Genomic DNA, 13,779 nt, shown 5'->3' on the forward strand with positions numbered 1-13,779 from the left:
TTACTGATCTTTCAAGGCTTTAATTCTTGAAAACATTTACCTACTATGTAAGTCTTTGTTGCCAGTCAGTAATATCTGTCTATATTCATCTACATTCAAATGTTTGTCTCACCTGGTCTCTCTCTCTTGGTATCCCTTGATCTTTCTCCACATTACACTCCTTGGACATTTCACATCCTTGGCAAAAATAAAGGGGGTGGAGGGGATTCCATGGGCAGGAAAACTAATGAAGCTTTGTTTTCTGCATGTACATGCACTTTATTCACTCACCTTCCAGTTCAATTCTGAGCTCTTCTTAGATTTCTTCCTCCATCTTCATTAGATCACACTGTATGATTAGTCTGGAGACCACACATTGCACATATAACATACACTAGTTGGCTCAATTAGCTGCTAGTAAGTAGAATAACAAGTGGAGTCTCTGTGCTTTACTTTCAATGGATCATTAAATTGGGCTTCCTTCTACTTAATTTCTGCCTTTCAAGAAATGTGTAGGAATACAAATGTGCTTGAAATTTCCACTGTTCCTTCAAATAAGACTGGTGTGGACATGTTCAAAAGTTATCAATGGGAGACCCAGACAAGACACTGTGATGGCTTAATTTCATCAGAAAGTAGATTAAATTTTACCTTGCTTAGATAATGGACCAGATTCCATGTTTAACCCAATGATCATTCAAGATACATCCCCACAAACCCAGGGTAATCCTTACTTTGAGAGTACGTGAGTCAAAGGAACTGTGGGATGTTTTAACTTGTGCCACTGGGTAATGACTTCCAAGAAACTGTTGTAAACTCATGTTTGGCAAAATACCTCCCAATAACCATATTTGGCTATGTCCTTACTCCTGCAGCAGGCAGAAGCTGTATTGTTGGAACTGCTATGGTGATTGCATATCAGATGGTAATCTTTTCTATGCTAAAGGTGCATATTACTAAGTTCAGACTGATGAAAATAGTAGTAGGCATACTCAATTCTAGTAGTTTGACATGGAAAACTATCTGACCCAAGAAATAATTGTTTTTAACATTCAGATGCTATAAAGCAATTTGTTTTTTAAAAAAATGAATGATGAAATTGATTCAAATTAAACTATAACACCATCTGCAATCTGAGTTTCTTATGACAGTAGTTTCCAGGCACATGTTAGTAATAAAAAGTCCAGGCAGAAGTTATTACTAACCTCCTGAATACCCATAAAAATATCATAAATAACTAAGAATTTGACAAAGAGAAATCACTGTGGCTTGAACAACTAGAATTTAATTTTAATCTCCAGTCCTGTGTTTCCATTGAAATGTCAAAACTTACACTGAAATTTAAGCATATTTGTACTCTCCATACTTCAGTTTTTGTCACAAACCTCTTAATAAAGGTCCCAAACCCATCTTGCTTCTCTGTAGGTATATGGATATACCTAAAACAACAAATTACAAAATAGCTTGTGATTTTTGAATACCCAGTTCTCTTTTGCATTATTGGAACTGTATATCCAGTTAGCTTCCTAAACCTATATCAGTGTAAGTACCTAAAATCAATAGGCCCATTTTTCAAGAGAGAAGAAAGAATTTCAACCATTTCCATTTTAGCAGATGGGCACTTCCACGTAGCTGAAAATCAGATCACTATTTGATCACTAACTGTTTTAGAAACCTATGTTGAGATATTCAGATCTGAGATTATGAGAAGTGAATGAGGGTTCCTTTTGCAGGAACTCACAGGTTTTTAAAAAGTAGACCTATGAGAATATCTCACCCATGTGTAATCTACCCTGCTTGCCTCCAAAGAAAGAAGAAATAAACTTTATTTAATTTTTAAAAGGAGGAAAATATTTGCATAGTTTCCTTCTAACTTAAGTGTTGAAATGACACACAACACCAAGGTCTAAATCCCATAGTAGTGGTGGAAAAAGGTTGTTTCTCAGCTCCTTCAGATCCTCCAATTCCATCTGCAGGAGGAACAGAGGGATGTAAAACTGGAGGGATGCTTCTTTAGCACACTGATGAATATGTTCCAGTGTAGATGTTTACATTCTTTCAGACTTCAACATCAGTAATGGTCAGTGTTCTGGAGTTGTGTGCAGCTGACCGGAACCATATTTGTAAAAAGTTTGGTTAATTTGGATAGAATTGGTTAGATCCTCTTGACTAATGTGAGGTTTACTGCCAGCCCAGGTACTTTCCCTTTCCAGGAGTTATTTAAAAGATTAATCATTTCTGACACGTAGGATATATATATATATAAAATTTATATATTTATACACACACACACACACACACACTGAATTAGTAAATCATATCAGGGATACTTCTCAGGGAAAGGAATGGAAAGGAATTCAGAGAGCTGTCTTTTCTAAATGGCTTTTCTCTGGAGGCATGTTTTCTCCTCAAGCAACTAAACCATGTTTCTAAAAGCTTAGTCATTTTTAGCTCAACAAGCACAGACCTGAAGACTTCATTATTCCTGATACAATAGCTTTCATCACATTTCTTTATTTTGTAATAGTCCATTATGTTTAAGTGTTTTCTCATGATGTTTGCTGTCATAGGCCATGCAGTTCCTCTCAACTGAAATTGTTCACTGTGTCTGTAGCAAAACTTGGAATGATAGAGCAATTTCCTGAGCCCCACTCACAAAACTACTTTTGTGATTATTTTTGTCTTACATTTTCAGCATTAAAGTGCTACACACAGAAATTATTGCAGATGCTGCAAAAAAATAGCATCAATTAAATTTGAAGTGCATGCGCTGTACTCCTAAATTCTAAAGCAGAGCTGAAGAAGCTGATTAAAGTCTCCATGACATAGTGTGCTGCTGTCTGAGAAGATCATCACTTACCATCCAGTTTTCTGGGTTTCCTGGTTTTGTGGAACATGGATATGAGACCAATAGCATCAGTGGCAGATGGACTGTACAGAAGTTAAAGGTGTTCCAGCCTAACATTTTCACACAACCACCATCAACACATTTTACTACAGAATTCTGGGCTGCAAAAGACAAGTGAGAAGCAGACCTGACAGTTTTCTACTTTTTCCACTACATGAGGTGTCTACCCTGTGGCAGAGAGGTAGACGGACTGTTGAGAGCAGTAAGTCTCCAGGCACTGCAGATAAACCTGAAAATTACTGTGAGTTGAAGTTCTAATACTGCTTCAGTGGCATAATAAAAGAAGTTATCTTGCCACTCCTTGACTGTAGCAGAATCAGCCAAAAACTTGCTGCAACCTCTAAAGAAAAAATATGGCTCTCTTGCAAACAATGAGATAACAATGTTAGTTCCCTTACAGCAGAAAAAATCAATTAGGCTTCCTTAGCCTGAACTGATGAATTAAGTTTTATTTTATATCTTTAGTCAGAATAAATCCAGTTCTCACAACCCTATCTAGGCAAACTCCATTCAGCTGGGAACGGAACTGATCTGCCGGAGACCCAGTCAGAATAATCACCTTCAATTCTATTTCCTTTTCTCATGGAAAATATATTATACAGAATCTATTGTACAGAAAATCACATCTGAGTTTTCAGTTTGACAGCAATAGAGATGATAACACTCCTTTAGTTTCATTTACAAAAACTGACAGATCATCTCTCCAGTAATATAGATAGCTTTTGTGCCGTTACCTATGTTGTACTGTATTCTGTCTGGAAATCCTGTTACTGAAGAGAGGAACAGAACAGAGTTTGGTGAATGTTTTGTTTGTTTTGTTTTGGTTTGGTTTGGTTTGGTTTTTTTTCTTGTAAAATGATATGGACACTGAAGGATACGATTCAGGAGAAAAGCATAAGACCTTACAGAGTTCGTGTTAAATTAAAACACAATTCTGAACACTCACAGTTTAAATTAGTAGACAGATGCAGAAAGGACTGCAGGGTACAATAACAAGCAGAACAAAAATATAAACAGCAACTAGGAATAAGTATTCTGGCTGGAAGTTGAACTGGGTAAGATCATAGAGTCAAAAAAAAAAAAAAAAAAAGAAAGAAAGAAATAGAAATAGAAAAGACCTATAATTAAAACACCTCTATAAATCCTTTTGGATGAAACTTGTTACAGGAATGTAACTAGCATTCATGGACCAAGGAAATCATCAAATGATAACACATTTAAATCATCAAATGAGTAAGGGAAGAAAAGGTTAAAGTGATTTTTTATATCAAAGTAACTAGGCTAATTGATGCTATTCTGAAAGTGTACAAGGAGTTGATTTCTCACAGTAGCAAACTACAGAAGATAATGCAAACCTTTTTAAACTATCCAGGAGAGGCTGAAGTAAATCTGGTTCCCACTGGGAAACTGCTGAATCTGGAGCCAGAGAAAAGTAGAAAAGGTGTGACATAGTTTAAGCAGAGTCAACTTTCTCAATACAAGAAGTTGTTGACCCATAGTTGGCAGGTGACTTCATGCCCACGTGAAGCTGCAGTGTCTCACTCAGTCTTTCTCAGCTTTCAACATTTTGTTTCATGCCAAGAATAAAAGATGGAGAAACACCATGGGCCTTGCCATGTTCTGTGTCTCTTTCAAGCTAAATGCTTATGAAACATTCTGTCTTCTGCCTTTCGGGCAATAAGTGCCAAATCCAAGTCAAGGAGGTTCTAGTTCTATTGAAGTTTTGTTGCTGGAGACAATACCAAGGAAAAATGAAGTGCAGTGGGGGAGGAGTGTATTGATAACACAGGAATTCTACATCTCCAATGAAAAGGAACTAAAGTAAGGGATAGTGTATCCCATATAGCTCCTCATAGTACTTTCTGCTCATGCTGAGAAATTATCATATAATGTGAGGGACTTTGTGAGCATTCTCAGACCTACATCACACTCTGCACAATCTGACTATTAAGAATCTACTAAGAGCCCTGTCCTTTATATCAGCAGCATTATATTCAAAATCCTTTGGTTATCAGCTCTTCTTTTAGAGGAACTATTTATTACAGGTTGCCATCCATAAAGCTGTGGCAGTTTGACAGAAAAGGCCACAACAGGAGAAAAGTCAGCTTTTAACTGCTTTGTGTCAACAGTTATGTTAGTCAATGCATGGTTAGAATCACCCACTTCAGCCGATACTAATATTTTGCAGTTACTTCGCACTGCCATAAATAGCTGCAGAAGGGCATCAAGCAAAAAGCCATTAAGGAAATTTTCTAAAACAAGGTAAATAAGTTAAAAAAACAGGAAGAGAAGGCAGACATTTTCCCTAAGTTCCACTTATAATAATCCAGGTGTCCTCTGAGTTAATATCTCATAGCTAGTTACAATAATACGTCACCCAAGGGCTAGGTATAGACAGAAATGTTCTGTTTTAATGATACCTCTTAACAATATTTCATGTTCTCCTAGGCTTGCCCTGTCCCACCCCAACCTCCTCAGCCTATTGTTGTTCCAAAGCCAGTTCAATCTGTCATACACACCCCATTGCAACCAAGCTGCCCAGGTCGGGGCAAGATGGCAAAACTCCTCAATCCAGAAGAGATGACATCCAGGGATTATTATTTTGATTCCTATGCTCACTTTGGAATTCATGAGGTAATATTTATTTACTTATTTTTATCTCATTAATCATTATAGAAATAAATAAATTAAAAAAAAAAGTTTTTGGTGATTTATTAGTTATTTATCCCCTTCTCACTAGCCAGCAGTTACATTCTTCTGTATGTGCTGGGGCACAATGGTCAATCTGGTTAAGTGTTAAAGATATCACCCACTTCTCCGGAGTACCCATACTCAGAACTCTGTTTCACTTAAATCTTCATAGATGTATATATATTAGTTCTCCACAGAACTTACCTTAATTATCTGTACAGTAGTAATTTTCATTTGAGTACCTTAGTACATTGATGAGGCTGCAAACTAACTCAACCACACATGGAAATTACCTTATTGTTAAGATAGATCCTTTGCTGTCTTGCATGTTTGAGCACAGATGTCAGCAGAACAACTGCTTAACTGACATGAGGAAGTCAAGCAGTCTTTTGGCTCTTGACAGTATTTCATGTTCTCCTAGGCTTGCCCTGTCCCATCCCAACCTCCTCAGCCTATTGTTGTTCCAAAGCCAGTTCAATCTGTCATACACACCCTGTTGCAACTAAGTAATGTTATTTGGATGAACAGACTGCATTAATGGGGACATATAAGCCTATAGCCTCCAGAAAAATCACTTCTGGAAAGAATTCACAGTATACAGCAGACCACATTCAATAATCAAAAAATTGATACCAGACCAACTCTACAGAGGACACTAATATTGTATGTTTACATGACCCAACAGGACGAGTTCTTAGAGTCCACACCACAAAAAGGTAAGCAACGTGAAATCAGTCGTTCATTCACACAACATATCTATTTCTTTACTCTAGTTATTGTGTGTGGGGCTTGCACATGAACAGAAAGTTTATACCTGCCATTTGTATCTTGCTGGTCTAGCACTCAGAGTTTCAATCCAAGACTGGAAGAAGGTAAACAGCTGAGTGGGAGGAGGAGACCACAGACAGATACTGAAAACACTTTTCAGTCTGCAATAAGGACAGTAGAACTGGTCATTTTATGAGGGCTATATTAGAATTACAGAAACTTTCACAGCAGTAGCAATATATGAATTAAACAGGATCTTGTGTAACTCTCAGGTCCTAAGGTAAGTTTGTGGTGCTGCTGAAGAGAAAAGTACTATGTTTGATCAAGAGTCACTGGATCTCTCCAGCCTAAGCATCTCCACTATCTTTTAACATCCAAAGTCTCACTGCTTCAGATTCGCTGTCTCCCTCCTTCTAACAGCTGGAATAAATGACAAAAATGTGAAAGAAAATCATGAGAACGCTTTGCAAATATAGATACCCAGAGTTACATAGCTAGTTTCATACCTAGGCACTGAAGATGAGATATTAAAGGCAATCTAAAGAATAAGTATCTAAATTCTCATTCTAGCACCCGAGTGTTGTTAGACATTCAAATTTCTATAGGAGCCTTGGATATCTCAGATCTAACTAGCATGATTTGCATCAGTTCACATAGTTGTTAACAGAAGGGCACAAAAACCTCTGCAGAGAGCAGTGTTAATGTGCTTAGAGACGGTGGTGATGGACCACAGGGTATGGTCCCCAGTGCCAACCGTAGCAACTACCCTGGCACATCAGAGGATTTGGCTCAGCTCCAGATCCCAGTGCAATGATAAAGCTCTGTAGGTCTCAGGATGCAGGGAATGCTCAGAGTCTTTCATTGAGGCTGGGGCAAAGGGACACAGTCTCCTTGCCTCTAAGAGATGTGAGCTGCTGTGATATGCACTACTGTCACCAAGTAAAGGTACTGCAAGAGTAGGTCAATAGACTTTAAAGTATCGGAGGTGACAAGAATGAGACTGAATGGACCTTCTCCAAGACCCTGAAGGTACAAGAGTCTGAACTCCCAAATGTATTGAAGGAGATGTAACCAGAGTCTGTGCTAATTGGGTTGGGAAATAGAGATTCCTATGATAGTGAAGGCTGGAAGCTTATCAATTCTGGCAACAGGAGGAAGACTCCTGCTCCACCTACAGAATAGGTTCAGTGCACTCATAGGAGATGAGGGGCTGGAAGTGTTGTCCACTGAAGTAGCATTGCTGGTTGGGCCTAAGCCATACAGGAGCACCAGAAGGAAGTGCGAAGTGATGTTAGTGGGAGACTACCACCTGTGGGGCACTGATGCCTTTATATGTTGACCTGTTCTGCTGTCTAGGGAGGTTTTCTGCTTGCCAGGGGCTTGGATTTGAGACGCTGTGGAGATACTGCTGACACTTGCCCAGCCCTCAGACTATTATCCCCTGCTGCTCTTCTATATGGACATGAGTAATACTGCCAAAGGGAAGACCTGAAGCATATCTAACAACTACAGGCCTCAGGGGGCAACGGTCAGGGGTAAGGGGTCCCAAGTGTTTTTTTTTTTTCCTCAATCGTAACAGGGAAAGAGAAGGTCTTCAGAAGAGGAAATTGCCTGTGGGTCAATATGTTGTGCAGCTTCTGTCAATGACAAGAATTGATGACTGCTAGGAAGAGGTGTAATCCACCCTACCAAGCAGGGCAAAAAAGTATCTGCTGGAAGAGCAATGTATCAGGCCATTAGCAATTCAGGAGTTTCTGGAGTGCAATGACAACAGCTTCCTGACACAGGTGAGCGAGGAGCCAACTTGGGTAGGTGCTCTGCTGGACTCAGTACTTACAAACAAGGAAGAACTAGTTGGGTATGTGAAAGTCAGGGACACCTTTGGCTGCAGCAGCCATGACATGGTGGAGTGCAGGATCCTGTGAGAAAGGAACAAGGCAAAAAGCCTGCACTTCATGAAAGCAGATTTAGAGCTGTTCAGGGATCTGCTTGGAAAATTCCCATCAGAGACAGTGCTGGAGGGAAGAGAGGTCCAAGAAAGATGGTTGATTTCCAATGATCGCCTCCTTAAGTTCAAGAATGGTCTATCCTGATGTGCAGAAAGTCAAGCAGAGATGACAGGAGGCATGCATGGATGAACAAGGTGCTCCTGATTACACTTAAACAAACAAAAATGCATACAAGAGGTGGTAGCAGGGACAGGTGACTTGAGTGATTTGAAGACATTGTCGACATATGCAGGGATGTGATTAGGAAAGTTAAAATGCACCTGGAGATGAATCTGGAGGGGGATGTAAAGAGCCTCTGTAGGAACATCTGCAGCATAAAGAAGATAAAGGAAAATTAGGACCCACTACTGAATGGAACAGGGGATCTGGTGGCAAAGGACATGAAAAATTATTTCTTCACTTCAACCTTTATTAGTAAGATTTACCTTCAGGAATCCTATGTGCCTAAAAGCAGTGGCAAAGTCTGGAGCAAGGAAGACCTACCCTCAGTAGAGAAGGATCAAGTTATGTAACATTTAAACAAAATGGAAGTACACAAGTCCATGGGATCTGATGAGATGCATCTATGAGTACTGAAGGAACTAGCTAATGTCATCTCAAGACCAGTCTTGATTATCTTTGAAAGGTCACGGTGACTGAGGGAGGTTCCTGAGGACTAGAAGAAAGCAGTTATCACTCCTGTCTTCAGTAAGGGGCACTACAGGCCAATCAACTTCACTTCAAACCGTGGGAAGGTGATGGAGCAAAACCTCCTGGAAATCATTCCCAAACATATTAAGGGCAAGATGATTGGTTGTATTCAGCATAGATTTGGTCATACCTGACCGACATGATAGCTTTCTATGGTGAAAGAAATGACTCCGTGGATGAGAAGAGAGTAGTGGATGCTGTTTCTCTTGACTTCAGAAAGGCTTTTAACGCTGTCTCCCATAACATTGGGGATACACAAGCTGGTGAAATACAAACTAGGCAAATGGATAGTGAAATGGACTGAAAACCAGCTGAACTGCTTGTCTTAAAGGGTTGTGATCAGTGGCACAAAGTCCAGCTGGAGGCCAGTCACTAGAGGTGTCTCCCAGGGGTCAGTAGCATGGCCAATACTGTTTAACATCTTCATTAATGACCTTCATGATGGGACAGAATGCATGATCAGCAAGTTTGTTGATGATACAAAACTAGGAAGAGTGAATGGCACAGAAGATGGTTATGCTGCCATTCAGAGGGACTTCAATAGACTGGAGAAAAAGGCTGATAGGAATATTGCAAAGATCAATAAGAGGGGGAAAAAAGTCCTGCACCTAGGGAGGTGTAGTCTTACTCACCAGCACATGCTGGGGACCTACTGGCTAGTTTTACGTAAAAGGTCATAGGGGTCCTGGTGGACAATAATTTGAACATGAGCCAGCAATACACTCTTGCAGCAAAAAAGGCCAACAGCATTCTGGGCTGCCTTAGGAAGAGTATTGCCAGCAGATTGAGGAAAGCAATTCAGCACTGACAAGACCACATCTGGAGTGCTTTGTCCAGTTCTGGGCTCCCAGTAGAAGAAATACTGAAGTAGGTCCAATGAAGGCCCAAGAAAGTGATTAAGGTTTTGGAGTATCTTTCATATGAGGTGATTCTGAGAGGACTGGACTGTTCAGCCTGAGAAAAGACAGTTCAGGGAGGATCTTATCAATGTCTATAAATTCCTGATGAATGAGGAAGTAAAGAAGACAGAGCCAGATTCTTCTCTATGGTATCCAATGAAAGAGCAAGAGGTAATGGGCACAAACTAAAATACCAGAAATTCCTTTTAAACATTAACATAAGAAAAAGCTTTTTTATTGTGAGATTTGTCAGATGTGGATGGTAGAGTCTCCATTCTTAGATATTCAAAACCTGACTGGATGAAGTCTTGAGCAACTTGCACTAGTTTAACCTTCTTTGAGCAGGGGCAGGGGCGTGAACAAGATGATTTCCAGAGGTCCCTTCTAACCTCAGCAATTCTCTGATTCAATAGCAGATTATGTATTCAGGGAATATTGTAGCTTTGTAAAAGCAGACTCTAATAATGTGCCATCTGGCAATAGTAAGCAATGTCATGATGTAAGTAACAATCCTATGGAAACATGAGAAATGGAAATTGTACCAGAAAACATTCCCAGGGAGCATTCCTACTTAGGACAATGTACGGCCTTGGACTATTTCTCAGCCTCTTTCTTTGCCTGACACCAGACCATGTTTCATAATGACAAAATCGCCCTTTATTCATCTACAGTTGTAAGTATTATCTCCTGCAAATAAACAAGCAGATGATACATGTAACAATTTGGTGCACTAGTGCTTCCATCTGCTGGGCAGTGGGCTGATTCCCTTTATCCTGAACTTCAAAAAGCTATTTGCCTGCCTGCTTAAACTATGAAGTGATGGCAGTAGTATAAGCAAAGGTTCAGCTCTTTAGAGCTAATAGATGAATTTTTGAAAAAAAATGTTAAAGTGTATATTGAATGACCTACATTTGTCTTTAAAATGGCACCCACATCTTGACCTCAGCACTTGCTATTGATAGTTTTATTGATTACTGTAATTCATGGTGTCAAAGGAAAGAAATGTATATACACTGCAATCAATGAAACAAATATCAGCACCTAACAATGACAGCTTAAAATAATGAGATAGCTATCTAGGTTACACATTAACATGTCTTCTGGAAATTGGTAATAGGAACAAATGAATAGGAGAGTAAAATGGAGTCCAAAAAGAGCATGCTATTTCCAAGCTCTGCTGTGGACTTACTGCATCACTTTGGGCAAGGTTTTCAAGACCACCTTTTTATAATGCTTAAGGAAGTGATTTATTTCTGTTGAAAGAGGAAGCTCGGAACATCTCTTTGCTGAGATGCTAGGTTTTGCATGTTATAGGAGATTTCTGTCCATGCTTAAAGCAGTGCTGTCAGATTCTTTTTTTGGTTTGTTTGTTTGGTTGTTTTTTTGTTACCATTTGTAACAGTGAACTAATACCTAGAGAAATAGAATCTTATGAATGAAGTCATGCTTATTCTTAAGATTTCACTTCTAAGCACCTGGCATTTTACAGCTGATTTGATGTGTGCACCCCAAAATACTTGGCATAACTCTTCAGGTGGGATTTTAATAATGTTTGAATGTATCATTTTAACAGGAAAATGCATTCAGCAGCAATGGTGAATGCATTGAGAATGAGCACACTGCTTTTTTTTACCATAGGAAATGCTAAAGGATGAAGTGCGCACATTAACCTATAGAAACTCCATGTATCACAATAAACATGTTTTTAAAGATAAAATTGTACTGGATGTTGGAAGTGGCACAGGAATCCTCTCCATGTTTGCTGCAAAGGCGGGAGCCAAGAAGGTATATGGGGTAAGAAGACTTTTCTTCATATTCTGGTTTTTGTTTGTTGTGTTTTGCCTGAGAAGGAAAAAAGTAAAATGGATTTTAGCTTGGTGATTCACCCTGGTTTCCTTGTCTTCATTTGAAATTCTTCCTTAGATCTGGAGCCAAACTGTTGTATGGCTCAAGTCACAGTGACTCCACTGGAGTTCTGTTGTTTTCTATCACTGGGAGTAGAGTGTCTTTTCCAGATTAAGAATTAATTTCTTTTTTTGTATATAATCTTTGGTGATCTTAGGACATACTTGCATTTTATTTTGACTGCAGAAAAATGTAGAAAGGGCTCGTTCATTTTCAGAGAGGTATCTTGCCTGTTTTTAATTCTTCTTAAGGTCTGAAACTTTGAAGTCCTGGAAACAAATTTCTTTAAAAAGCTTTGTCCATTACAACTCAGAGAACCTGGACAGAGCAATACTTTTAAGAGAGGAGAGGGAATTATTACCTTAAATATATTGAGCTGTATGAGCCTTAAAGCGCAGTTCTCCATGGGGAACTTAGTATAGAGGAATAGCATCTTATTCTGAAGATTTGCTTCTACAAATACACTGAAGTGTATTCAGAGTTATTTGTAGTGGCTCTAAAACAACAAACACAAATTCTTTTTGCTTTTGACTTCTTTTTTGTGCTGCAGAGCCAACATAGCTCAAACAAAGGGAACAGTATTTTATTCCTCTGTGTACTTTTTATCAACAAAGTTGTTCACCAAAACTCAGTTGGCTACCACCATGTATTTGAAGACACAGATGTCACTAGCAGAAAATTCACTCAGAAAAATAAAAGTGAATACTTTTCTGCATTTTTTTTTGTTTGTTTGTTTGTTTGGAGCATTTGGGGGGGATACTTTTTATTATTATTATTCCTTTGGCTTTCTTTATACTTAGGGCCCTGCCTCAGACACTTATAAATCTCAGTGCCACATCAGAGTCAGCTTACCCATGGACCATTCAGCACATTCAGCACAGGCAGGGGGTGTGCCATCTAGATGCTATATTTCAATAGTATGATGTGGGAACAATTGAAAAATGCTCAGTGATGATTTCCTGACCACGTTGCCACTGAAATTAATTCTTTTCTTCCTCGTTCTCCAGGGTCAAATTTCACCCACTTCCCTGTATGGTTTTCCTCATCCCTTCCCACTCATTTTTGGAAATTATTTCTTGCTACTACTCAACCAATTGCTAGAATCATCTCTAGGTCTTCAAAAAGTATAAATCATAGGTGAGGATACATCTGAAAGTCTCTAATCCAACCTCCTACTCAAAGCAGAGTTAACGTTAAAGCTAAAACTTGTTCAGGGCCACGTCCAGTTCACTTCTGAAAACCTTCAAGGCAGGAGATTCCAAATCCTATCTCAGGCTGTTCCAGTGCTGCACCACTGGCAGGGTGAAAACTCTTGAATCCCTTGAAAATCTTGAAATCCTATCCCATGAAAATCTATCCTATCCTTGAGAATTTATCCCTTGATCCTCAACTCATCTATTGCATTTAGTTCTACAAAATTCAGGTTACTCTCTGTAATAGAACTATCTGAATTCTGTGCTACTTTCAGATAAACAAGACAGTATAAGTAAGCAGGAATTAAACTGACACATGATATGAAGATATATGGAAGATGGTAGTTGAACTGGATGATAAGAAAGTGATGAGGACTCAGCCAAATAGAAAAGGAAATCTGAGAATGCAATAGGTGGTGACTGTATCAGAAAAAGTCCCAGAAAAAACAGCAAGCACAGTCTGACTCTTAGAGGATAAATTAAATACATGGGAATTAGGGAGAAAAGGGTTATATGAAGTGTTACTGACAGTTTAATGTCATAGTTGGAAGAGGTAAATTAGGAATTGATTAGATAATTACCAACAACTTTTGCCCTCATGATTTTGAAAGGGCACAAAAATCAGAGAAACTCAGGGAAAGCAGTATTTCTCTAAGAGAAGTCAAAAGGCCTTCAAAAACATAAGCAAAAATCACTTAGACTACAGCTCATGTTTTAACGAAGTTAAGGGCAAATAT

The 13,779-nt window shown here is 39.0% G+C and overlaps 1 protein-coding gene across 1 annotated transcript in view; it reads left to right on the forward strand.

Moving 5' to 3' along the window:
* The window catches only part of PRMT8 (protein arginine methyltransferase 8), a 69,722-nt gene that overhangs the window by 28,586 nt on the left and 27,357 nt on the right, over nucleotides 1-13,779 (forward strand). Inside the window, exons 2-3 of the mRNA XM_062571064.1 lie at nucleotides 5,336-5,521; nucleotides 11,583-11,738. Coding sequence (XP_062427048.1) covers nucleotides 5,336-5,521; nucleotides 11,583-11,738 — 342 coding nt within the window. The remainder of the gene's footprint in view (nucleotides 1-5,335; nucleotides 5,522-11,582; nucleotides 11,739-13,779) is intronic.

The sequence above is a fragment of the Rhea pennata genome, chromosome 1 (assembly GCF_028389875.1).
Source record: "Rhea pennata isolate bPtePen1 chromosome 1, bPtePen1.pri, whole genome shotgun sequence".
In the NCBI taxonomy this organism is placed as follows: domain Eukaryota; kingdom Metazoa; phylum Chordata; class Aves; order Rheiformes; family Rheidae; genus Rhea; species Rhea pennata.